Raw genomic sequence first — 26,408 nt, forward strand, 5'->3', positions numbered from 1 at the left:
AGTGAGTGTTAATCACACTGGGGTCTGGTTCAGCATAACTTTGGGAGAAAAGGAGCATCTTCACTGCAAGTTGGAGAGAAAACCAGAACCTCTTTTACCAGCAGGTAAATTAAATGGATTTTAATTTACACTTTTATGGGGGGGAAGATTTTTCTTTAAGTTGAAACACTAAGGTCTCCCAAGATATAAGAGCTGTAATGAGCCAAGGGCAAATGGGACAGTGAAAAACACATCTGTGCAGAAGCACACATTACCACACATGGGGTAATGTACATGACTTTCTATTTCATTGCAGGCTGTAATAATTTAATTGGTATGACTGTGTTTTGTGTAATACTTGCACCTTTTCAGCAACCACTAATAATTCTTTTTCAACTACAAACTAAGAATTGCAAGAAATTCTCTAACAGAAACAAACTGGTCTTTAGCCAAACTGCAGTTTGATTTGCCCTCCCCTTAAATAATGCACCTGAACGTTTTCACTCTCACTATATAAAATTATATTCCTGCTTTGTACATTTTTACTTATAAAGGCTTTTTAGAATTTTAATATTTTTAAAGTATGGGCATCACAAACCCCACTTCAATCATTCCATCTTCCCAATCTTCTGGCATGAGTAAATTTTTTTTTAAAATCACAGAACCACAGAATTATATGGGTTGGAAGGGACCTTTAAAGCTCTTCTGATTCCAAGCCCCTGCCATGGGGGCACCTTCCACTGCCCCAGCTTGCTCCAAGCTCTGTCCAACCCGGCCTTGAGCACTTCCAGGGATGAAGAGTCCACAACCTCTCTGGGCAACCTGTGCCAGGGCCTCACCACCCTTATGGTGGAGAATTTCTTCCCAATATCAAATGTAAACCTGCCTTCCTTCAGCTCAAGGTCATTCCTCCTTGTCCCATCAGTACATGCCCTTGTGAAAAATCCCTCTCCAGCCTTCTTGTAACAATACACTGGAAAGGGAGTTGCATCCCGTGATTAAATCCAACTTGGTGCTACGATGAACGTCTGGAGGTTCCTCCCCTCCCCAGCCCACCTACACCACCAAACCCATCGCAGGCTGCAAGGAGAAATATTTCTGTCCAACTAACAGACCTTGAGCCACTGCAAATGCCTGTCTGCAGCAGGCTCTGCTGCAGAATTTGCTGGATGTAGCCTTTGTTCAGGGATTCAGTTTATGCAAGGACCTTCTCTGAACACAGAGCTGCCTTGCCAGCCTGACTCGGTGTTTACCGCAGGCACCCGTTTGTGTTTCTGGAATTGCCTCCCTCTCCCTCCTCCCCTCAAAGTGGATTCTCTGACTACACAGGGAGCTCAGGCTTTTAACTCTGAATCACACACACTCAGATGCCTGAAGGAGACCGTGCAAATATCCATCTGTCTGGTTAACAATTCTGTAAACAGCAATGGCACCAGGAGAAAATTTCCAGCCACTCTTCACTTGGAGGTTAAATTCATCTCCTTTTCCCATTTGTGAGTTTTAGCTATAAAGTAAAAAGTTGGTGTTGATTGAAGAAACTATTCCTCAGATATTCTGCACAAATGGTATTCATCTGTGTCTTAGGATGGTTCAAAGGAAACGTTTATGCATTCTAGATTAATTTATTAAATGAAATTTATGCAGCTTGTTGCCGATGACATGAAAAATTTAGAGCTTCTACTAACGTGCTCGTTTGGCCTCCTTGCAAGAACAGACTGTATTTCAATTATCTTAGAGTACAGACAAAGAGGAGAGGAACAAAGCTTTTCACAAAGACTCTCTTCTCACAACTAAACCAGCATACTAAAAATGGATTGTGGATCTCTGAAAATAAATGGCCAGGTTAATGTACAGCTAAGAAATGCCTGGGACATTGGTCTGTCCAAGGAACAGCAGATTTCAAACTGGGCTTTGCAAGTGTCTCCTTCCCTTGGGAGGGTAACAGATTGGTAAAAGAGAAGCTAAAAAAACAGAAAATGAAGAACAAGGCCAGAAGGAAAGCTAGGATGGAAGTGCAGTGGCAGGAACTCAACAGAGCAAGGGTATGGGGACAAAGTGAGCTGGAGGTGGAGCTTGTTATCTCTGTTAGTGTTAACTACTAAGTGAATGTTTGGCCTGAGAGAACCTCACTCTTTTCTTTAAATTAACCTCACTATAAAGTTATAAAAGACAAAAAGAACTACAGAATATCCTTCCTCTCCTCTCAATAACACTTTCCTCTGCTCCAGCACACTGCTAAAACAAGAATAGTGTCCCAGCAGCACCTCAGATGTTGTCCTTGCTGCTGGCAGGTAACATTACAAACATGCTTTTTTCACTTTTAACCAGCTATTTTGCACTTCTTTACCTCACTTTCTTTATTATAAAAGGCCTATTTAAACCTAACCACACCTTTGTCTTACTGCCAACTTAAAGGTACTGTCTATTGACTTGTCTTCAGCATGATTTCAAAGTGATTTCATTAAATATCCAGGAAAATATTTCTGAAGGTGTCTCTTTCTTCCCTATTTGGATACATAGGACAAGATGACAACTCTAATTTCTTTATAACTTTTACAGAAGTCAGAACCCAACAATAAATGTCACAAGAAAGGATTTCCTGAGATATAGGGAGATTCTTCAGCTATCATGTAACAACTTTCCACTTTCCTATGGAAGCATGAATAATTATTTTTAAAGGGAATAAACACAGTTAAAGATGAACCACACCAAAAGGATTATTTATATATTTAGGCTGGCATTTAATCTCAGAGAGTATGGCCATAACTCATCAGGTAACCCCATCCTGTTATCACAACAACTCATCAACTGGTTTTTTGTGTGCTCTCTCCATGCTGGAAAATATACAATTTTCTAGGCTTTGGCTCTCTTGCTAATCTTGCATCTCATTTATTTCACATTTACTCAGTCACTTCAGCAACTGTTCATAGCAAAAAATGGGTGTAACAGTGATCACAGTGATTATTAATGGTTTGGGGTTTTTTAAAGGACAAGCTGATGTCATTTAAGCATTAGGATCACATTAAGTTCACTGGAAATGTTCCATTCTTGACAATTTATGAAAATTTGCTTGAAACAAAGGTATGCATATACTTGAGTGTGTTGGGGAATGTCCCTACACGAAGCCCTGTCCCATTTCTGCCATGGAACCACCACTCCCCACGAGAGATGTGCTTTAAGAAAGTGCTCAATTGACAAGGATATGGGAAAAAAACCCAGCAAATCCCTGAACTTTTCTGTCAAATTTGACTAAAATCCATTACTGAAAAGTCTGGCCACATGATCTTTCAAACATTTGGACTCATAGAAGATGAACTCATCAGAAACACTTCCCAGGTAGTTTGAGCTAAATTGAGGACATAATTAGAAAGTAGGGGGGAAAAAATGAAGAAAAAAGAAAAAAGGGAGGGGGTGCAAAAAACCAAACAATTTTTCTTCCTGTGCTGACAGTGCCATAAAGCCCAGCTACAGATACTGCAACCATTTCAAAGGCAGGAAAGGCTGAGGCCTTCACTGTGCTGTCCACTGGCTTTGAAGTGCCGAAAGCAGCTGCTCCCAGCAGATAGGAACTCTGGTACTGCTGGAGTTATTTTTTTTCTTCAAAATATACTTTCAAATCTAACAGCTGCAAGTAGAACAAAGTTGAGCTAAAGTATATTTAAAGAAGAAGAAAAAAAAGCCACCAGTTTCTCTCTCTGAGAGTGTTCTCAGTGGATACTTCAAAAGCAAGTGGCACCGAATCAGATGAAGCTGGAACCAGAAGGGACACGTGACAGCTGAAACCAAATACTGCAAGATCCAAAAGTTCCTTTTTCCTTTATTACAGGATTTGAGTGCATTTGAAAATCTAATGAAATATTAACTGCTGTGTTTTTTTTCCAAATTATCATTGAAGCAAAGATAAATAAATATCAATGTATCAGGTTATTTGTTGTAATAAATATCAGATAAATATCAATATATCAGTATGTCTAATCTGCAGGCAAAGCCATCTTTCAGCCCCACAATGAACAGTCCATGTTCAGACCAATAATTGTTTTGAAATCAGTATTCAAGCAGAGTCCTGTGATATCAACCATTCAGATAAAGCTGAGAAGTGAAACCACTGCTCCAAGTGACTACGTTTCCAAAATGTCTCTCAGACTGGAGAACTGGATAACGCATCAATTAATTTGGTTCTTTATTACCAATCTTATTAAAATTATGGGCAACTGAATTGTCCAGGTTGCCATTAGTGCTACCCCTGCCACTCACCATGAAAGCCAACAAAAAATAAATCTGTAGGGCAATTTCCCTTTCCTTTTCATGTCTAAATTTAATTTGACAACTAGATTCAGACACTTGAGGCAGAACATCTCGAAGCAATCACTACTTTCTCAGGTAGCTAAAATATCCAGGTTTTTGTTGGGTGTCTATTTCCAACTGGAAATCTGCTGGAGCCCTGTCAAAATGTATCCCCACTTTGAATTCACTGCTCTATTTAAACACTTTAAATCAGTCTGCTCCTCGCCAAGTAACAACCAAAGAAATATGCAGTAAAACAAGGCAAGGAAAAGTCTGCTTTAAAAATGGCTTAGAAGTTCTGAAGCATAAATAGAGAGCAGTGCAGAGAAACAAAAGTTGGAAGTACTGAAGGGAAATTTTAAGAGTGGAAGAACTGAGCTCATCCTGCTCCGTGGTGGGGCTGGAGGGGCTTTGTGCCTCCCAAAAGAACCTCATTCCCAGTGATAACCCCTGCAATCTGCAGGAAGGGGCACGTATTCTTCATGCTCTGCAACTTTCAAAGGACATTCCAGATGAAGGACAAAGAGAAATAAATTTTTAAGAAGGGCATAAACAGGATTCCACTGAAAATTCTTCTTAGGCTCTCATTGTTTAGCTGTTTAGGGCTGAAACCCTTGGTTCCAGTGATGTCTCATAAAGCTTAGCTGTTCTTTCTTACAGCAAAAGCAGCTATCCTAAATAAAATAAATTGGAAGCAGTAAACATCTCAGTGAAAAATAGTTTCACTGATGTTTACCACAATATCAACATTGTTACAGAATAGATTCACTGAAACATTTTTAACTTTCATACGAATTTCTTGCTTTGTGGGTTTTTTGACACAGTCTCTGGAAGGTCTGAAATAAGAAGACACATAAAACCAAACCATGACAATATGAGACATTATAATTTGCCTTTAGCGTGCAAAGTCAGATGAGTATTGCAGAAAATTTTATCTACGGCTTGGTGGATATTACTGTGGACAGCAAAAAAAAAAAAAATTACCATTTGTAGGTAGAACAGGAATGTTGTAACTCCTGATACACTGCAGGCTAGCATTTATCTCTACAGATTAAAATCTGGCATGGGAAAATGGGAACAAAATCTTTGAATAAATGCTTACTTTGGACTTTAGAGATGCACTACAAATTATGAGAATGGTGAAGAAAACATGTGAGCCAACCATATCACTAAAATGATGTGAAAATATGACTAAATAAAAAATTCCTTTAAGGCAGATGTCCAACTGACCCTGACACTCCCATTGCCCTCCTTTCAGTGAGTCCCTGACACACCAAACTTCCTCACCTTTCCCGCACAAATCCCCAGTATCTCTGACTATTTCTGAATCACTAAATGCAGGAATCACCATAAATAACATCCCCCAGTTAAGCTGAACACCTGTGAGATGTCCCTCACCCTTCCAGAGGCCAATACGTCACCTCTGTCAGGTGGCAGCACAAGTGGTGACGTTGCTTTGATCTGACCCAACAAACTCCCTTCTGTTCCAAGAGCCACACACAAAACACACCATTGTTCCTCCCCAGCACAGAGCAGGGGTCTCTCAACACCTACCAAAGTGATCTTGTTCCTTAATTCCCTGAAAAAGCCCCTTCCAGATGGACCAGAGCAGGCACCAAAGCCAACCGCAGCATTTCATCCTCTCACGGCAGAAGATAAACAGAAATGAAACCACATTTCCCTGATGGAAATGCAAGCTTAGAGCCACACAAGAACAGTGACAAGAGAGAACTTTCATGGGTTAACCACCTAATTCCTACAAAGTACTAAAAACCCCCTTTCCATCCTTCAGCAGGTGTCACCAACAAAGGCCACTTTAGTTTCATGACCAAGTACCAGCTCACACCTGTGTCTGGTGCAGCTCCTTAGCTCCCAAGTCTGTGTCATGCAGTAATTTCTCTCCTGCTGCTTCTCCCCCCTTTACATTTCACAGCAGTACTGAACAAAACTTTCTTGTCTCCACCCAAACGTTTCCTGAGTGTTTCCCAACCCTGAAATTACATTACAAAGAAGAAAATCACGTTCAGTGGGCCAAAACAAGCATTCACACGAACACTCCCCGTGTCAAAAATGATAAAAAGAATAAACCGCTGTTTCTTGACAAGAAGAGAAACAGATAATGCATTAAATAATTGAACCTGGTGATTATGAAAATAGGTGTTGCCACCTGTAAGCCTGGGAAACAATTTGAAAGAGTCGGAGGTACAAAGGATTGTGAAGAGGAAAAAAAAGTATTTTCTGTGTAGGTTCTCCCCACTCCGTCCCCATCACAAAATAATATATATATACATAAATATAATATCTATAAATGGTGTTTTTATAGGAAGCAGAGCAACACACAGTGACCTACAGCTGCAGGAAGGGGTGTTTTCTCCCCTCCACCTGGAGGAGCAAAGCAACTGACCTGCTGTTCATATCTTTTCTTGATCTCATCCAACTGCCAGGAGAATTCTTTGGCTTGCTTTTCCCGGAGCAATTTTGATCTGCTTAGATCTGCTTCAACCTCTGCCATCTACATGGGAAAAGAAAGGGAATATTTAATTTTTTTTTTTTTTAAAAAGGCATAGCTTGAAATGTTCTGACATTTCTACAGTTGTTTGTAAACCATCAAAGAGGAGAATATCACTTGTTGAGAATGATAACAACACCATTTGTATGTAGTGAAAATGAATATTCAGTTTCTGCAGGATTATTAGTTACTCAAGGACATAGTGATCACTGTGATGCCACTCCCTAATTACAAAACATTGGCTCCGTTTTTCATCAACAGCGCTGAATATCCCATCAAAATTAAGTGAATATTTTCTCTAGACATATTTAAGACTCAAATATATTTCTCTTAAAAATATACTGCCTGTGGAAATTCAAGGGAAATCATGTGTGAGTCAGAGCATAAACTACACAATTAAAGCAAGTTTACATTAAATCAGAAAATAACTTTAAATAACTTAAAAGAGAATTATTTGGCTGCAAGTGAAGTCCTCTGAAGATAGTCATCACCTATGAATAATGAGTCCCACAGATTCCAGCACGCAGCATCAAGGAAGCAATTTCACAACTCAATTAACAAAGGCTTTTGTATCAAAAGCACAACTGTTAGCTGTACATCAGGCATGTTTCCAAGGGAATATATATAAATATATATATGTAACTCTGCTGCAGTGCACACTCATCAATGACTTTCAGATCTAGATCCCAACATAAGCAGTGAATAAACTGTGTCCCTAAAAAGGGAAAAGAGGTGGTGGGCTTTGAAGGACCACAAGCCCATCTGCTCCACAAAAAGAAGAAACCCATGAATTTCTGAAGCACAAGCCAAAATCCTGCTTGGCCTAAGGGAGTGCTCAGTGTTCAGCAGATGTCTGTGCCAATTGGCCTGGACATCACTCCCCAGGCAGGAAGGAGGAGAAAAGGCAGCACTCAGAGTGGGAAATCCATTTTATTGCAGAGTACTCCAGCAGGAAAGGAAGGGACTGGAGCAGGAGCAGTTGGCCAAATAGAAAGTGGAAAAAGAGAACAGTGAGGAAGCAGCTCCTGGACCTCACTGCTACTATCTACCATTAAGAAAAGGGACTGCAATCAATGTTTTATGAATCATTTTCTTCCAGCTCCAAACTTACTCAAATTGCATGGCCATGGCCATATTTTACTCAGGTTAATAAAACCCAGAAAAATAATAGATCTTGTTACTGCACTAAAGGAGTTTTTTTTTTGTTTTGGTTTTTTTTTTTTTTTTTTTTTTTTTTTGAGAGAATGAAAATGTTCTAAAAAGTGAAATAGTAAAAACATATGCAAAGATGCTTTCAATCTACTGGCTTCTGCAGTTTATTCGTTAGGTCACGTTCATCTATTTCCAACAACTGCAACAAAGGCTCTTGATCATTGTTTGCCAAACCCAGGAAGCCCCAGATCTAGAGTCCCATGACATAGCCTATGTATTATTTCTCTTTTTTTTAGTTACTACTGGAAAAAATGTAGATCTTGCAGTTAAACACATGCCACCCACCCACCAGTGGACATCAGGTGACTCTTAATAATCACAAGCTTGACAAAATAGGAAGCAGATGGCAAAATAAATGATATTATCATAGAGCCAAACTAAAGAATCAAATATTGATTGCAACAACTGAAAAGGATCCCATCCTACTCATCTTCATAATTAACCTTATCTCACACCAAAAATGGGTTTAAAGCCCAGTATTCCTAATGCAGATCAAAGGACAGCGTTGCTATGGCTACTGCAGTTGTTTTGTAATAATACCTCCCACCTCACCACAAAACACAGTATTTTCCAGTATGTCCCAATGTGTTGGGGGATTTATCTAAGAGTATGTGGATTCAGAGGAATGAGAAAGACCAAAGCCATGAAGAGAGAGCTTCAGCAGTGTTCCTCTAATGTACTTCCTTGGACCTTGGTTCCTGCAGAATAGAACAACTCAACTGCACAATATCAGTTAGTACTTATAAATTTTTGCACCCAAGCAGTAAAGAGAAAGAAGTAAACAGTAAAGAAAGAGTAAACCTCTGGCTGATTCATGAGCAAAACTGATTTTCAAAATTTCCCAGAATGCAGCAATATTCTGAAAGAAATTTACTGTCATTTTAAAATTATGGTTGACTACGTTTTCCAAATTCTTTTGTACTTTCTTATGTTTTGGATTGGTTTTCTTTGCTGAAGGTTTTTTTTAAGTGAATGAAACTATTCTTAGCCTTTCTAGAATTAGACAACATCCCTTTTAGAGCAGAACTAGGATATTATTTTAAGTCATCATGAAGAAATTGCAGGAGGGTCACACAGTACAGAAAATGTCAGATTAAAATTGTGGGATTTGTTGTATTACCTGTGTGCGTATGGTCTGCTGAACACATCGTGCTTTTCTAAGTTTGTTCTTGCTTTTTTTTTTTATTTCCAAATTCTATTATTTGCTGTCTGCACGGGTCTTAAAAGTATCAGCAATGAAGATTTTCAAAAAACTTTGAGAACAACAGAAAGGGAATTTTCTCAGTCCTAAGGCAGCACTCTCAGCCACCCATTCCAGTCCCGGCCTGCAGCACCCTCCTGTCAGCAGTGAGGTTTGGTCAAGGCAGGTGAGGCTGGAACTTGTAATCCAGAATTACAAGCTGCAATTCTGTCTGGAGATCTCAACCACAGGGGGAGTTAGGAAATATCCCTTCTTTCCCCTTTTTTTTGATCACCTTTTGCTTGTTCCCTTTCACTCCTTGGGCTCCTTTTATAAACACCAAGGAGAACAGTTTAACTACCATTTGTTCCATAAGAAATTTAAGCCACTAAATTCCCTGATTTTCAGGGGCAGAAAAGTGGATTTTTCCATCCTCTTGCACATGAGTGCCAGCAGCCACCATGGCTCTGCCCCTGTTTGGGCTCAAACTGATTACAGGAGCTCATTAAGGGAAGACAGAGTGGCTGGGAAAAGAGTAGGAAGAGACACATTTAAGTGGGAAATGACAAGCGTTGTTCCATAGGGTGTATAAACTAACCCTTTATACTCTCACTCCTGAAAAATCCCTAATCAGTATCATAACTGCAGATATCTTTATAACAATGACAATTCTGGCTTTGTCAGAAAGATGAAACACCCGCCACCATCCCTTTCTGACTCGCTGCAAAGACACTACATTGTGAAAGATTTTGATGTAGCACTCTCAAGTGGAGCATGTTTCTGGCATTATAAGATCAGAATCCGCTATCCCACTGCGCCAGAGTTTCAGAAAGGCTGGCATTGTGACCTCCTCACCCGCTGTTTCATTTCAGCAGAGTCTTTCTCTGAGTTCAGCTCCACCTGCCGCTTAAACTCCTCCAGGGCAGCGCCTGCCTGCTGGGCCTGCAGCCTCTGTACCTCCGTCACCCGCCTCAGCTGCTCCTCCTTCTCCCTAGAAAGTCACAGAAAATTTTCAGAGTTCAAGTATCAAATAAAAGAACAAGTGTGCTGGTGTAAAAGAGAGGCCTTTAACCCGATCAGTTTAAAATAGTATTCAGATTTCAATTTCCTGTCCCAGCTTCTGCCCAACTTCCCTTTGCAGGGCTTTGAAGAAGGCGATGGAAGGCCCGAGTTATTTTCGCTTTCTCCGATTGAATTTCACACGCCCAAACACGGCATCCACAGCTCACAACAAAACCTCCACCTTCAAAGTCTCTCTTCCTTTCAATGGCTCTCTACCCCCTGCAGAACCCCTTTTATTAATCTCATCTAATTAATAAAATTGAATAATAGTAACAATAAATAAATACTAACAAATTAGATTTCATTAAATAAGATTTAAGATCCCTCAATATTTAAACAAACTCTTTTTAGCATGATTGCTTTTCCAGACTAAAAAAAAGACAAAACAAAAAAACCAAGAAAATTATCCCAGGGCCATCTTTGCTCAGACAAGGTACAGGATTATTCCCTGCTTGTCATAAATCAAAATGCAAAGCAGGGCAATGTGTGACACGTGGTTCCTTCTTAATCTATTAGAAAGCCATAATGCTGTGATGTCTATTCAGCCTTTACAGTAATGACAGATGTTAAATCTCTGTGCAAAGATATTTCATATCAACAGCCTACACTATTTGACATATTAAACCTGATACATCTATAGAAATCAGGCTGGGTTTCTTCAGACTGGATGGTACATCAAAAGTAACGTTTCTGTAATATTTTATGTACATTCACATATATGAAAAGATACACATGAAAAGATAGAGACATTCACTATATTGACACAACAGAGACAAAAGTTCGGGTAACATAAATATTTCAGAAATGTTGATGTGAGTCCTCAAATATTACTAACTTTTATTAACTTGTTACTGGCTTTGTTATTAATTTTTTGTGACATGTTCCTACTCCCACAGGTCAGCAGAGCTGCCTGACTTTGTGTTCAGACACTGGAGAACACGATGGGACATCGAGGGACAAAGCTGGCTCCACCCATGGCTTGTAACAGAAGACACATTCAAACAGACCTGGGGTTGACATTTTCATTTTGCAGGCAGAGGAAGTACCTCACGATAAATTTCCCATTTTGACAGAAATTATTTCCATATAAAACAAAGAATCTGACACGTAGGAGACGGGAAAGCCCAGTTAATTCATCTCGTCTGTCACCTTGCCAGCCCTGGAGGAGCTGCTGCAGCACTGAGTGAGCCTTTCAGAAAGGTCAGGAAGCTGCCAAGCCCAAAGTTACAGTATTCACATCCTCTTCTGTGGTTTGCAGACCAGACTTTGACAATAGGACAAAGAACATAATCCTACATCTTCACAAAGCAGCTCTTTGCAGTGCAGGAGAGCAGGGTAATTCCATTAGCAGCAAGATCAAAGAAATGCCACAAGTCCTGAGTCAGTACATTGCTGTTTACTTCTAGAGGTTTTTTTCATGAAGCATATTTAAAAAAAAACAAACATATTTGGTGCTTCACTCACCACAGCTGATGGAATAACTGAGCATAGGGAGACTGCTCCTCTCCTTACAGAAAAAGGAAAATACCCTTTTTTCCCAGCAGAAATTGGAGAAAAGTGGAACAAAGTCATGTAACACAGCTTAGATGATGAATGTTTTGGGGTTTTGGTTTTGTGTTCTTAGAATACCTGTGCAAATTAGCTTCAAGTTTGCTAGAGAGCATCCATCACCCCTCCAGATATGCTTTACCTGCACAGCCTCATCAATTCAATTTCCCACACGGCTTTGAGGGGGAAGCACATCTGTGTTAATCTAAGCCATCACATTCCCCACTCATTTATGAGACAATAAAAATTATTCAGCAAAAAAAATCACTACCAAAATCAACTTGGTAGTTTCTTCGCCCATCTAAACTAAAGTGGCAAAATTCCATTTAGGATTTAAACTCTTCCTGCAGAGGATCCAACAGATCCAAATCCCAAGTACAAAACTCCTCCTCCACCATTCCTCAGAATGGGTACATCAGTGACACCTCCAGAGCTCAAAGCTTTGGGAACTGTCTGATGGATCAGTTATCCATGTGCTCCTGCTGTTTGGCTCAGTTATCCCCCAAACCCACATTCCAGGGAGCTGCTGAATACAGATATTTTTATTTTACAGCTGTTTGACACTGAATTATACCAAGCACATCACTCCCCTCTCCCAGCACAAAATCTACCTCAGAAAGAAGAATATGAAAGAGCTCTGCCCATATTTGTTACCTTGGGGAGACCATGGAGAGGGGAAAATGTCCACTTCTCCCAAAGATCCGTAATTCAGCAATGGGCCCTGGATAACAAACCTCTCTCCCTGCAAAACATATCTAATAATTCCACTCCATACTGGAAGTAAAACCAAAAATCAAAGCTTATTCAAACACATCCACCCTGCCAAATATCACAGGACACTGGGACAACAGCTTTGGTCCAGTCAGATGGAAACACAACAAATCTAAACTTAAAAGGACAAGATATCAGGCCTCATGCTCATAGTGAGGCTCCACATTTACGCATCTTCTTTCTCAGGGAGATATTTTTATTTTGAAATATTATGATGTAAAGTTCTAGGAATGTGATTTTATGCACCTTCCTTTCTTTTAAGGACTTAATCCCATGAATAAATGCAACATCTCATTATAAGCAGGAAAAAAACTTCATTTTTAAGGATGTGGGAGCCAGCACTCGCTATTTTTTGTGCAGTTCAGATTTGCACAGAAGCTTAGAAAACCTGTACAACAATGGCCCTCGGTTCACAAATATAAGAAAAGCTTCACTTTTTTTCCCAAGACACCGAGCAATGTGCCTTGCATGAAGCACTAAAATATTCACTTTGAAGATTATTTTTTTCAGTTGGACTAGTTGTGGGGCCCAGTACAATACAATTACATCACTTAAATCCCCTAAAGCTGAGCCGGTCTGAATATAAAAACAGGGTGAATTTACTCTTTGCCCCCAATTTAAAAAGCAGCAAATTCCTTTTGTTTCAGTGTATAAAGGACATAGTAACAGAATGAGGAGTCTTACAGCACAAACCATCTCAGGGAAAGCTGTGAAGACCAGAATTTCAATTTCAGAAATCAACACCCTGAAGTGCACTGATGAGAAATACAAATATCTTATGTGCTTCCTCTTCATGCTTAATCATAAATATTTGTCTTGCTCTATAAAATGTCTTCCAAGAAGTGACAACTGAACACAGTGAGACTTTTCAGCACTGCACTAAGGAAATCCAGAGCAATTCAGGGGTTAACAGGAAAGATTAATTAAGTTTGAGATGTCCCAGCAAATGTTGGATGAATCAACACCTTCCTGGAGGGCTCCCACCATTCCCTGAACAACAGCAAGGGCTCACCAACAGCACAGGAACAGGAGATGCACCTGGCTGGTCTCAGACTCGTCAATAAATTAAAACCCTTCAGACATGAAGTGCCAGCACACACTGAGCACACAGGGACAGAGTTTCACATCCCAGCAGTAAAACCCACACCCAAGCTCCCTGTGTGTAATTTAGAGAGATTTTCAGTGGAAAATAGTAATAGGCTCTGAAACTCTTCATGATTTCTTATAAACTTATACCAGGCTTTAATTCACAAATAGGCAAATTCTCCCCCAGGTTTTCAAAACCTGCAGGCAGCACAGCCCACTGAATCCCAACTGCACAGGAGAACAGAAGCAGAGCAAGGAATGTATTTTGCCACTGAATAAGCTTCTGAAATTTAAATTCTGATGGACTCCACAAGAGGGAGAGGCTCCATCCCTTGTCTAAGTCTCTCCCAGGTTGTTATGACTCTGGGTTTCTGCCTGGAGATAAACAGGAATCCCAGAATATCTCAAGCTGGAAGGGACCCACACTGAGTCCAACTCCCTGCTTCCCACAGGGCTACTTAAAACAAAATCAAAGGACTGAGAGAAGGCTGAGGTATGGGAAAAGCAGAGTCATGGCTGAGCCTGCAGCCCCACTGCTGCTGCTGAGATCTGCTGGGAAAGGCCAGGCTGTCCTGCCATTCCCACATTACACATACTCTGACCCTATGTACTCAGATTTGCTGTAGTCACACAAGTCTTTGCCCATTCCTCCCTGTCTTTCCTAAATATTACTACTTCTGAGGGAAAAATGCTCTGCTCCCCACCAAACTGCAAACTGTTCACTTGCTGGAAGGCAGCTGAAAAAGGATATTTTTGGTTCTACACAGTCTTCATTTAATGTCACAAGAAATAAAAAATTGACTCTCACTAATATGTGCTGAAAAAAAAATCAGTTATCACCATTCATATAATTAATTGAGATTCAAAAAAACCCTAAAAAAACCCTATATAAACACATTTCCAAAGTAAAGTACAATTTCTTATATAATACACAGCCAAGTAGCTGAAAACACAACCTGCATCAAAACATACCCAAATTTCCCATGCAAACCAAAATTCAGGAATTTCACCTTAGTATCTTCAGTGTCTACAGATATGAGGACCCATCCAGTGTACTGACACACACATTTGATTTTACATAGGGAAATTTAAGCAGACCCATGATCCTGCTCCTGTCCCCAGAGAGTCCCTCATGTGGAGATGCACTGCTACTGCCAGGACTCCACCAAATTGCAGCAGTTCCATCAATCAATTAAAATTCTAGCCAAATGCAAGATCCATGCTACCACTTTTTAGTACCACAACCAGAAAAAGCACTCCCTGCCACAGCCCCTCTGACCTAGCTTCTAGCATGCAGCTATTCCACTACATAAATAATGTATTGAGGCCTAAAATACCATGTAGCTGTAAAAGAAGAGGTTAATGGGTTCATTGTCACAGAAAAATGCTTCAGTAGTAATGCCAAATCTGTGAAATACACAAAAATCAATTTTGTTTTTTCTGCTCTGTTTTTAAACACACAGTGATAGCTCAGCTTTGGGCCTAACTCCATCCCAGCTGTGGCTGGAGCTTCCCTGTGCACAGGTTGGGATTCCCACAAACAACGAGGAACAACCAGAGCTCTCCTACCATGCCAGCCCCAAACATATGGAATATGTGCAGAACACTTCTTCTTTTTGGTGTGGAGAGGAAGAGAGAGACACTGTGAAGTCATTCAAGCGGAATGATAACTAAACCAAAGCCAGATCAAAGGAGCGAAGAAGAAAGACTGAAATGTGAAGCTGAAATATTTATTGCCTTCAAAACATCATCCCTATCCTGTCCCTGGGCACTTTAATATTTGGGAGTTGTTAGAAAGCATTCTAACTTGTTTCGTCATTTCAAAGAAATAAAGCCAAAAATATAAATTCAAGAAATAAATATAAAGTTTTAAGAATGAGTTTGTCTTTATGAGAAAAAGCACAAATGCACTTATAAATTGTTTACAGTTTGCATAATTTGAGTTGTTTAACATCAAAAAGCTGGTCTGCATTCCTTCAAGTAAGCTCCAACAGTGGAGGGTATCTACAATATAATTATTGTTTTAAACTATATACTTATGATTTAAATAAATAATGAGAAAACATTAACAAACTAAATCATTCCTTAAAGCCATTAATGAGTTCGGAGCAAATAATACTCCACGTGTGCAGTATCACACTGAAATAAGAATAATGCATTACATTCAAAATTAATGGCTCACAAACTAGGCAGACATTGGTTAAACACACTAATAATTATTATAACAATTTCTCATTACAATAATGACAGGGCACTGTTGTGCTAGGTGCTGTGCAAACAGAATAAAAGAACAACTGCCAAATGATGAATGTGATGTGGGTTAAAAGGCTGGGCAATTGTTGTAAATGTGGCTGGAAAGAAAAACTTGGTAATTTTGCTCCAGCTTGCAGAAACTGTCTCCAAGATTTCTATCCAGTACATATATGAGAGAGCACAGAGGCTCAGTTATCAAGGGAGGAGGATTAGAACAGAGATTAAACAGTCACGGCTTTCCCATGCTGAGAGCACGGGTAAACCTCAGCGAGGACAACACGGAGGGAGAATTAGAGAGACAGGTATAGCTAATGGCTTAGAAAAGGGGAGACAAGTCTGTAATGAAAAGGTGGCCCTGAAAGCCAGCACAGACAGCAAAGAGATTCATGAGGCACCCAAAGAAGAGGCGCAGGGAAGGCAAAGATGGAGATCAGAGAACGGCGCTGTGGCACTGAGAGCTGGGGGTGGATAAAATAAACCATCCAAGGACAAACTATGTGAGAAATCACCAGGCACAGGACAGAACCAGGCAAGGAGAATCACTTAACACTAACAAAGCACAGCCCAGGATGCGTGAAGAGCGACAGAGCCAACAGTGGTTGGCAAACCAAAGATGCTGAGGATGAACTGCCAGGATTAAGACTGTTAAGGAGGTACACGGGCTAAGAATTCATCCTGTCATTCTACTGACTTGAGGTAATTAATTTTATGGTTAAAATAATTGGTTAATTCAGGATTCAGAGTAATAATGTTCATGTTGTAGTAGATAATAAAGATATTTAATTCTGGGGAACCATAAGTGTCTACTTGGGTCATTGGTTTCTTCTTTCCAAGAGGACATGGATTGTCACAATTTTCTTTTCCTTAAAAGTACAGTTTGAATTATCAGATTCAAGTCCTCCATGAAGGCTGGTTTTATTGTTGCTGAAGCTGAGGGGAAGTTCTACAAAGCACATAAAAAATTAAGGCAAAATTAAGATTATCAAATGTAATTGAAGTAGAGAGATCACAATCATCAAGCAACAACAAGGAACAAAGTTTTTCCTTGTACTGTTTTGTAGAAGGTTTCTAAGTGACTCAAAGGAAGTGACTACCTGAAACAGTCCATGCTTTTTAACAATCAGTAATTGAATTCAATCATCTGTACAGCTTTCTTTAGCCAACTGAAAGCTTTTCTCATGTCATCAATGTTTTGGGCATTGTATAACCTTGAAATGAGAAAAGAAATAAGAAATCTGAAACATGAGAGGGAAGCCTTTGGAGTAACAAGGAAACAATTCTGCCATTAGTGTTGTTTATTTGTATTTTCCTTTAATCAATGTGATTGTGATAGTCCTTAACTACATTAATTATTAGAATAGCAATTTACAGCAATTAATGAAGTGCTACAGCATGACACAGCAATGCTCTTCACTTCACAAGGCAACACTTTTAATTTCATAAGCTGTGTGCCATATCAAACCAGTTTCACAGCTGTTATCACTAAAAAGATGTCATGTGATATCTCTATAACCATCTTGAGGGACATAACAGTCCCAGAGCCAAGGATTAAAAATCAACTGTTACATTTTTTTTGCACAACCGGAGCCTTCCTTTCAATACATATTTCATTATTGCCAGTAGGTCTCCAGAGAAATGGGGGGAAAGAAAATGAAAGGCTGTAAATAGTTAATAGAACACTTCATTTTTGCTTTTAAGTGAGACTATTAAACAAAGCTACCATATTTCTGAGCCCTCTGTTCATGCTCCACGTTGTGGCCCCTAGAGCGAGGGTTAGGGAATGTTTACAATATGCTGGAAACTTTGACTGGGTTTGCTCTAAAAGGTTTCAGATGCTCAAGCACCAAGTGGAGAACAGCTGCTTGGTTTTCCACTGATTCTTAAAGGAGAAAAAAAAAAAAAACAACAACAAAAAAAAACCCCCAAACCAAAACCCACCCTACCAAAAAAACCCACACGGTTTTAAAGAGTAAAACTATATCCCAACTCCTCAGCCACATCACATTACCATTGTTTTTAAATCACAGACGTGGCTTTTTTCATCATATTGCAAAGGCTGTAACAAGACAACCCTCAACATTTAATAAAAGATAATGATGAACACAATGAACATGAGTATAAACTCTTAACAATGCTCTTTTATTGCAACACTTGGAATTAAAGACAATGCCTGCTCATATTCCTTTAATTATTTCCGGCTTTAAATAGTAATAGCTTTTCCATTCTGACAAGAATTCTCTCCACACACAAATACTCCATTTCCAAGGAAAAATGGAATTAACTGCAGGAAAACAGCTACACTTAGGCAGTTACCCTGAAAACATTAACAACAACAAGCAATTACTCAGAATTTGGATTCAACTTAGAGGAGCAAGAAAGGAAAAAAGAAATGAAAAATGAACTTGTGGTTAAAGCTATCACTCCCTTTATTTATTTATCATTGCATTGATGATTCTCAGGCTGCTGTGCTTTGCTGTGTGCAGTGGCATTTCTGACACACACCACTCCAAGAAGCCAATACAAGAGGATTTGAAGGAGCAGCTGTTTAAATATAAAGTTCTCAAAGGGCTTGGTAGAATCAAATTCTCAAGATCTACTCTAAATCACAGCTTTTTTTTTTTTTCAGATTGTAACCTCTGTATATTATGAAAAGCCTAAATTTTACTTCTTTTCAAAATGTGGGGATCTAACAATTATGCAAATGTAAATTGCAAACAAAATAAATTATTTCCATTGCTAGTTATTCTACCTCCTTCTGCCAGCTCTCTTCACATGTTTATTTTTCCTTGCCTTCATCTGTTTCCCTCTTTACTGGGTCAGCAGCAGATTGTTCACCATTTCTTTCTCTCATATCTATGTACCCTCACCTTTACACTGTTCCTTTTGTGGTATTTCAGAGAGAAGAAAAATTAAATAAACACCATGGGAATTTTGCAAAATATAAGCAATCTTAAGGACTAGAAGACCCTTACATAAAACTTCCTGTGCTAAAGTCTGATGCATTTTTAGGTACTTCTGAGTAAAGCAAGAAGAGCTTTTCACATCAAACAAGCCCAAGTCTTCTCTCTGTGCATCAAAGAGAACCATACAATGAAAAATGAGTCATTACTCAGCCACAGCTGTAGGAGAAGATTCTGCAAAGGACAACCTCACCCTCTGCCCATTTTCAGCTTGTCCCCATTTCACCAGTGCAGGTGAACTGGGAAACCCCAGGCAGAACCAGCACTGCTGGAGGAGGCAGGCTCAGAACAGCAAAACCTTAATAAAATACTCAGGGCATGAAAAACCTTAATAAAATACTCCATATGAAAACAGAATCTCATAAACTCAGATCATCCCACTGCAACAGGGCCCAGAGCAGACAAGGGCCTTGTGGAAATCAAAAGGAGAGAAGATGGGAATTTACTGACCCTTGGTGTTTTTGCCATCCAGGCATTCCCCGTGGCAGCCTGAGGTTCCAGGACAGTGCTAATTTCATTTTAACTTCTGTTTTTAGCAAGGCTGAGATCAAAGCCGCCCTCTGAAGGCTTTACAGGCATCAATACCAAGTTTAAAACCACAGGAGAAGCCTGAGAATAGCTCCAGCTCCATGGATCTGGCTCAATGTCAGGTAAGGAATGACCCAGAATAACCAAATAACAGGCAAAGCACACCAGGAGATGACAAGTGAAGCTTTCTGAATAAAAAAAATGACTGAAGTTTCAAGAAGAGTAATTGGTACCAACAAAAAAGTATTTCCTTCCCTAAAGAACATTTCTTCCACCTTGACTTAGGAAATACGAGTGCTAACACATTTTTATCAGATATTTTCTGTGAGACAAAACCTTGTAGCAGAAATAACTGCTACACACAAAAGCTGAAATGCAAAATATAAGTAAGTACAACCTGACTAAACCCCTAGAAACAGCAGCCCAGCACAGAGCATTGCTCTCACACTGGAATAAGGAAAAGCAGTGGGAAAAGCTTTTTTAAGTCTGCAGTGAGGAAACCCCCTGGCAACACCTCCAATGTGAAATCAACTTCTTCTCCTTGGCTGCCATGTCAGAAACCACATGTACACAAGCATATGCATGTACACAGGTAGATATGAGAAAAGAAAGGCAAATCATTTTCATTTCTGCATTTTCCTGAACACCTGCAGGCACCACCTTCACACCATGTCATGACTGGAAAGATTTGGTCTGCCACCTAAACCAAACCCCAAAATACTCTGAGAACTGTGTGTGCTTTAAAAACCATTGGGAAAACTATTGGGAGAATCTGCTAATAGATAGAAGTGCATTTACTGGTTTCTAGAAAGTTTAGCAGTTTAGCCCCTCTTTCTTCCCCAGAATTTTAAACAAGTTCAGACAAGGGGTAGAAAGCCATGGAAAAAAAAGAGGTGTTGGTAGTTCCTTATGTAAACAAATAATTTTATTAAGTGAGTTGGAATGAAGCAGCTGCTCAGCATTTGCTCTGTATCATCCCCACTTGAAAAGTGCTGAGATTTGGCTCCATAGACAGACTTGGAAAAAAAACAAAAGGCAAAGAGTGAGAGGGAGAAGGTTGTGGGGTACTGGAGTGGAGATGTGCAGGCATTCCTTGGTGCTGCAGTGTTTAACTACAGCATCTGCACCTGTACAGGGCGAGTTTCATCTCATTTAATTTAATTTCATCTAATTTCATTTAATCTCATTTCAATTCTCCTAATGTCACATCTCAATATTTGTTTCCTTCACACGCTACAGAAGTGAAGAACAAGAACTCAGGAAATCTGTACTTCAGGAGAATATGAAAATGTTATTTGTGTATGAGGCAAGCAAAGCAAAAAGCATTAAATCAGATCCCATAATTACCTCTAGGACATGAGAACTGCTACAACTTTTATCCTGAAGAAATCACCGTGGTCTGCACTTCCCATGAGGGTGAGAGACAATCACAGCCTCAAACTATTCAGGATGTTTAGAATTTAGTCCAAAATCTCTCATCTCAAGAATGACCACATTTATGTTCTCTGCAGCCACAAAGGTGTTATCCCTGTCCCTGGGAGTGTCCAGGCCAGGCTGGAGCAGTGGGACAGTGGAAGTGTCCCTGCCATGGCAGGGTGGGGATGGGATGGCTTTTAAGGTCCCTTCCAACCCAAACCATTCTGGGATTCCCTCATGACACCAGAATGCAAGTGTCAAAACCAAACCACCTCAAAACTGAACTGGTGTTGTTGTAATCTTCAATCAAATGGGGAATATTTCCCTACAGTAAATAGATATTTCGCACAGCAAACTAAAAGTATTGAACAATCTGCTACCAAAATATAAGCAGAGGCAAAATAAATATATTGAATGAATAAACATCCAAACTCCAGAGAACAAGACACAAGAGATGATGCTGAGAGCTGTTTAACAATATTGTATAAAGTCAGCAAGACCTTTTCTTTCTCTTCCATGCAATTTCTTCAGCAGCAAATGGATACAGATTTTTTTCCTCATTTATTTTCTCTTTCGTTCTATTCAGTTTGTACTGTGACAAATTATATACCTCTATTTCCTACTCCTCTTCTCACTGAGAGATAAGAACAGCAGAGATTCAGCCTATTTGCAACCCACTCCCATGACACATTTTCTGCAACCAAACCACAGGGATTAGAGAAACAACCTTTCCCCCCAAGTAATTACAGAGAAGCTTTTCAAGAAAACTTTGTTCTTATAGAAATGCCATTTAAAGGACATTCTAGAAAAGCCCTTGCAGCACTTCTCAAAGTGAGTTGTGCTATTAAGCAATGCCTATGACATGCACTGCAGAAGTAAATATAATTTTTATATCTACAAGTCACCACCATGAGTGTTGGAGCAATTCTTTTGCAAAAGGTTTGCTTTTGACAGATATTTCTACCACGAACTTCAGAAGAAGGAAAAAACCTTCTGCAAACTACATAAACCCCTATTCTGTATTGAAACTGTGGCAATACATTTTTTTTTATTATTTTTGAAGTGAAAGATACTTTCAGAAAGGTGGATTTTACTATTCCACACAATGCCTCAAATCACTTTCATTCTGCATCGGTGTGGATACGTTTGAAATAGCAGCAGCACTGTTTGCTGTCACAGCACTGGAAAAATAATGATAATAATAACAAAAATCCCCTAAAATGCCTGCCACTTCCCTTTCTATGTGCTTGCAGCTCAGCAGCTACTCAAGATACAATCCTGTGGCCATTTCAGAATCAAAGTGCATTCAGATCAAAGTAGTTTATGAGAAAGCACTGATGCACCTACTGGGTTCTGTTACAATTCCACAAGGCATCATTTCTATGGAAGATGCTGAACTGTATTTTCATCCATTTCATGCAAGGTGAGGTTGTTTTCTAAAGATTTATTGGGTCTGCCTAAGCTTGGAGTTAGTTAATTTCATTCTGCAAGTAGTTAAAGAAATTCAGCCAAATGAAGCATTTTTACATAAGATATTGTATCTTATAGACTCATATGAATAGGAAGGGATTGCTAAAAAGAATAATTTTTGCAGCAATAAAAAAAAAAAAAAAAAGCCATAAGGAATCCATCCATTTCTGCCACAATAAATATTACTGCTCCTTATCTATTACCTACTTGTACATCATATAAAAGGACATATATGAAAAAATCTTAATATTGTCAAGACACACTGGTGCCAAATAAATGGCTTGAATTGCAGAAAGCCCTGCAGGACTGGCAGCTCCTCTGTCCTGTTCCATTCCTGTCACAAATGCAGAGGTCAGACCCAGAGCTGAAATCCCAACCAGCAGAATGTGAGCTGGGCTGAACGAGGGCACTGCATTTCTGCAAATATCATCTTTTTAGGATCCTAAATCCATCCTCATGGATCTGCCAACTTCTGTCTCCAGCCAGACAAAACCACACTTGAAAGCTAATTTTTATTTCTATTCAATTACTTATTAGCATTACTAATTCCATTATTAATCTTAAAATTAGACACAAACCCCTGCTATAAAACAATCCAAAGAGCAGTAATATAGAGTATTATTAGAGTAAACTATCTCCACAATTAAACATTTTCCATTTCAATTGGGAGAGGTACATTTGGTTTCATAACAGAAATTTCTACATTATTTTCAACACCCTGAATCAAAAAAATTAAATTAAAAGGAAAAAAAATATGAGAAACAAAGTGCCATAGGACATGGAAGCAACTCTGGGGAAAGAATATTCTCATTTAGAGGGGACCTACAAGAGTAGAAGCAACCTGTACAGGAGACACTTTGAAAACCATATAGGAACATATAGGTATATACATACAGACCCATATTAACCACTTGCTGTGGGGGAAACAGCAGATGATTTCAGCCTGTTAAACAGCCCCCAGGGCTCCTCAATCCCAGGAGCTGATCCCAGTTTTGGCCACAGGATTGACCCACAGAAGTACAAGGCTGGGACTGAGCTCTGCCAACATTGTTTTAATTCATGGCCCTTGGAGCACCACTTTGGGCTCTTAAAACTTGAGTCTTTCAAATCCTCAACCCAATCCAAGCTACACCTAAGCTTAAATACAGCCAAGGAATCACTGAAATAACTGAGGATGTCCTCAGCTCCAGTAAGAGCTCCTCAGGTTCCAAATCCCCAGCACTTCCCAGATCCTGCCTGGAGAGAATTTCCACTGCACCCACATGGTGATCAACCCTGGCCTGCAAAGCCAGACTGGTTTTATTAACATAAGTAAGTGCAAACTGACACATTATTTGAAAGATGTGGAAGAAAATTAATGCAACTTCATTATCAACAAATCAGATGGTAAAATACTAAAAGATTAAGTGCAGTTGATAACAGTTCAACTCCCCAAAATTATAAATAATAGCCAGTGTAAAGAATTTAAAGATTAAAAGCTGGAGTTTTTATTAATGTCTGCAGTGATTTAAGATAGCCTCTATTTATGCCAAATACCTCAGAGATTATAGAAATAAAGAAATACAGACTTCAGCCCTGTCACTTTTATGGAACAAAAGTATCTTTACTTGCCTCTCCCAGCCTAGATAAGGTACATTGTGATATTAAACTGAATACTTTTAGCAAATAACTTCTGGCTTGTTTCAGAATAATCTGTTTCCCCTAGAAATTACTTCCACAGCTTTGACTTTTAACTGGATTAACACATGGAAAGAATAATTTACATAATCAAAAATAGAAGGAGCATAGCAAGAGTTGATCTTGTCCTAAGTGCAACTGCTGTACATAAACCACTCCCTTGCTCAGAAAACATCAGACTTGGTGCAGCCTGATTAGCTGTTCATGGACAAAGTCAGCAAAAAAACCTGGTCCAAGTCAGTTAATGAAAACAAGTTAGCATTTCTCCCACAAGAAGAAGTACTCCCACAAAGAAATGTAACATTGAGAAAAAATCTGCATTAGACTTGTAATTTCTGGATATTAAACATAAAATATAAAATCAGAAGCATCATCTACTAAATTAAAATATATTTTAAGTAAATACATCTTTCAAATTTATTCCTTTTTCTAGAAGAGCCCAAAGCAGCAAGTCTTTAGTTTTGATTACTTGCTTCCTATGAATAAACTCTGAATTGAACCTGGGCCCATTTATTTGAGAGGGCAGCACCAGCTGACATCATTAACTCTTATTTATTTTAATTAATTCTCATTAATTCTATTTTATTCACACCACTTAAAAGTCAAAAAATTTTGGTGAGTTGGATCTTATTTTAGTTTTTTTTCATTTTTCTGGTTGATTAGAACCCTGAAGGTGCAGCTTTAAAACTGGAAAGAAAACTATAGGAGGGCAGTTAGATGAGATAAAGCATAAGTTTATTTCATAAATAAACATTAATAAATAAAGATTTAAAAATACCAATGATGGTTCAAAATTATTCCATATTCACTTACTTCAGAGCCTGTTCCAGGTGGCGAATTTTCTTTTGAGCATCTGCTTTTTCTTTATCCAGATCACTCCGAATGCCATTAATCTGCCATTTAAAGAAAAAACACCATATATTTTAGCCAAAACAGTGTCTGATTTAAAATAAATCAATAATATTTTAAATTCTAAAAACTATTTATTTGCATATTCCTTTTCCACTGATGCAACCATCCATGGATTTCTAAAATTATGAGAAATGCAAAAGCAGATATTAGCAGAGAGATGAAGTATGAGAATGTAGCCAATGAACTATTTTCCTTCTCAACGTGAATTATATCTGTCTAGAATAAAGAAATATCAGTAATTTCATAAAAAGGAACTAGGTTTTCTTTATGTAAGTAGAGAAAATGAGACAGGAAACTGCCTAAAATAGTGACCCATATTCTCTAGGATGCAGAGTTCCTACTCCCAAATTTGTCACCACCCAAACAAATGACTTGTGATCAATTCTTACAATAAAAAATATCAAACATAAATACCTTACATAAACATCCTGAAGAAGAATAATAATAGAATAATTAGCAATAATAATCCTAAAAATAGTACAGAAACCCTTGAATTTGGCAGCTTCCCAGGTGTGGTCCAAACCACAAGTTTTTGTAATGTTTTCTGCCAAGGGCAGGTTAAATCCAAGAGTTTATACATAATCCAAGAGTTATATTGCTTTAGAATTGCTCAAGGAACAACGTGGGGATGGGACATTCAAGAAATCCTTCATCCACCTACAGTCATTTGTAATGTTCCAGGCTGTTAAGACACTACAATGAAGAAAAATAAGTTTTACAAAGTGTGTAGGCCAGTGAAAAAACAAATTCAGGGATTCTCTGCTGGGAGCAGTTCCATGGAGGTGTTTACTCCAGGAACACTTAGTTGGCTTCCAAGAGCCTCCAAATCCATGAGCTGTCTGTTAGAAAATGAAGAAGCTGCTGCCAAACCTGGTAAAATTCTATATATTCAACAGGTGGCTTGGGAATGGCTGTCAGGAATAATCTGTCACTCTTCTGATGCTGAGCTGAATGTTTGGAAAACAAGCAGTTGATTATTTATAAAAAGCAGGTGTTTCCTTGGCTTGTAAAGCCATTTAGCCTAACTGGTTCCTGATCCAGCAGATAAGCACATTTAATCAAACAATGACATTTAAGGTTCCTACCTATGATTTGTTTGATGTTTAAGTATCCTCAGAGGCAACAGCCACTGCAGACTCATAAAGATTATTAGATAATGGGTAGGTTTTCAAATGAACAGATTGCAGCAGAGACTTCACGATTCCTTTACTTGTTTTAGTATTTTATGGGCCAATCCATCCTGGTTTATGGATTTATACCCACAGATTATTCACTGGTATTTTTCTTCTCATCCTGTCTCAAAGATTTGAGTTTGAAAACAGTTACACCACAATTTATGAACAAACTGCTGTCAAGTTATCTATAAAAAGAAAGGCTCTGCTTCCTTGTTTGCTGATGCAGAATTCCAACTTCCCTCCCTGGGCTCACTGGTTGGAGGCTCTGCTGACACACCCTCACCCCATGCTTAGAAGCTTTCTCCCAAAAGATCCCCAAACCTCAGTCAAATTGCGCCAATATATTTTTTATTTTGGCCTGCAAATCAATCCAATCCTGGATTTTC

General features: G+C 39.0%; 1 protein-coding gene across 6 annotated transcripts in view; it reads right to left on the minus strand.

Annotated features, from left to right (window-relative positions):
- The window catches only part of CEP112 (centrosomal protein 112), a 185,644-nt gene that overhangs the window by 118,560 nt on the left and 40,676 nt on the right, over positions 1-26,408 (minus strand). For all 6 annotated transcript variants that reach the window (XR_012058608.1, XM_072937069.1, XM_030287662.4 and 3 more), the window contains 3 exons: positions 24,749-24,828; positions 10,020-10,155; positions 6,668-6,775 (listed from right to left, as the gene is read on the minus strand). Coding sequence is in view for 5 of the 6 variants with exons in the window: in XM_072937069.1 (XP_072793170.1) it covers positions 6,668-6,775; positions 10,020-10,155; positions 24,749-24,828 (324 nt within the window). In the remaining variant the exon portion in view is untranslated. The remainder of the gene's footprint in view (positions 1-6,667; positions 6,776-10,019; positions 10,156-24,748; positions 24,829-26,408) is intronic.

This window comes from Taeniopygia guttata, chromosome 18, assembly GCF_048771995.1.
Source record: "Taeniopygia guttata chromosome 18, bTaeGut7.mat, whole genome shotgun sequence".
Classification (NCBI taxonomy): domain Eukaryota; kingdom Metazoa; phylum Chordata; class Aves; order Passeriformes; family Estrildidae; genus Taeniopygia; species Taeniopygia guttata.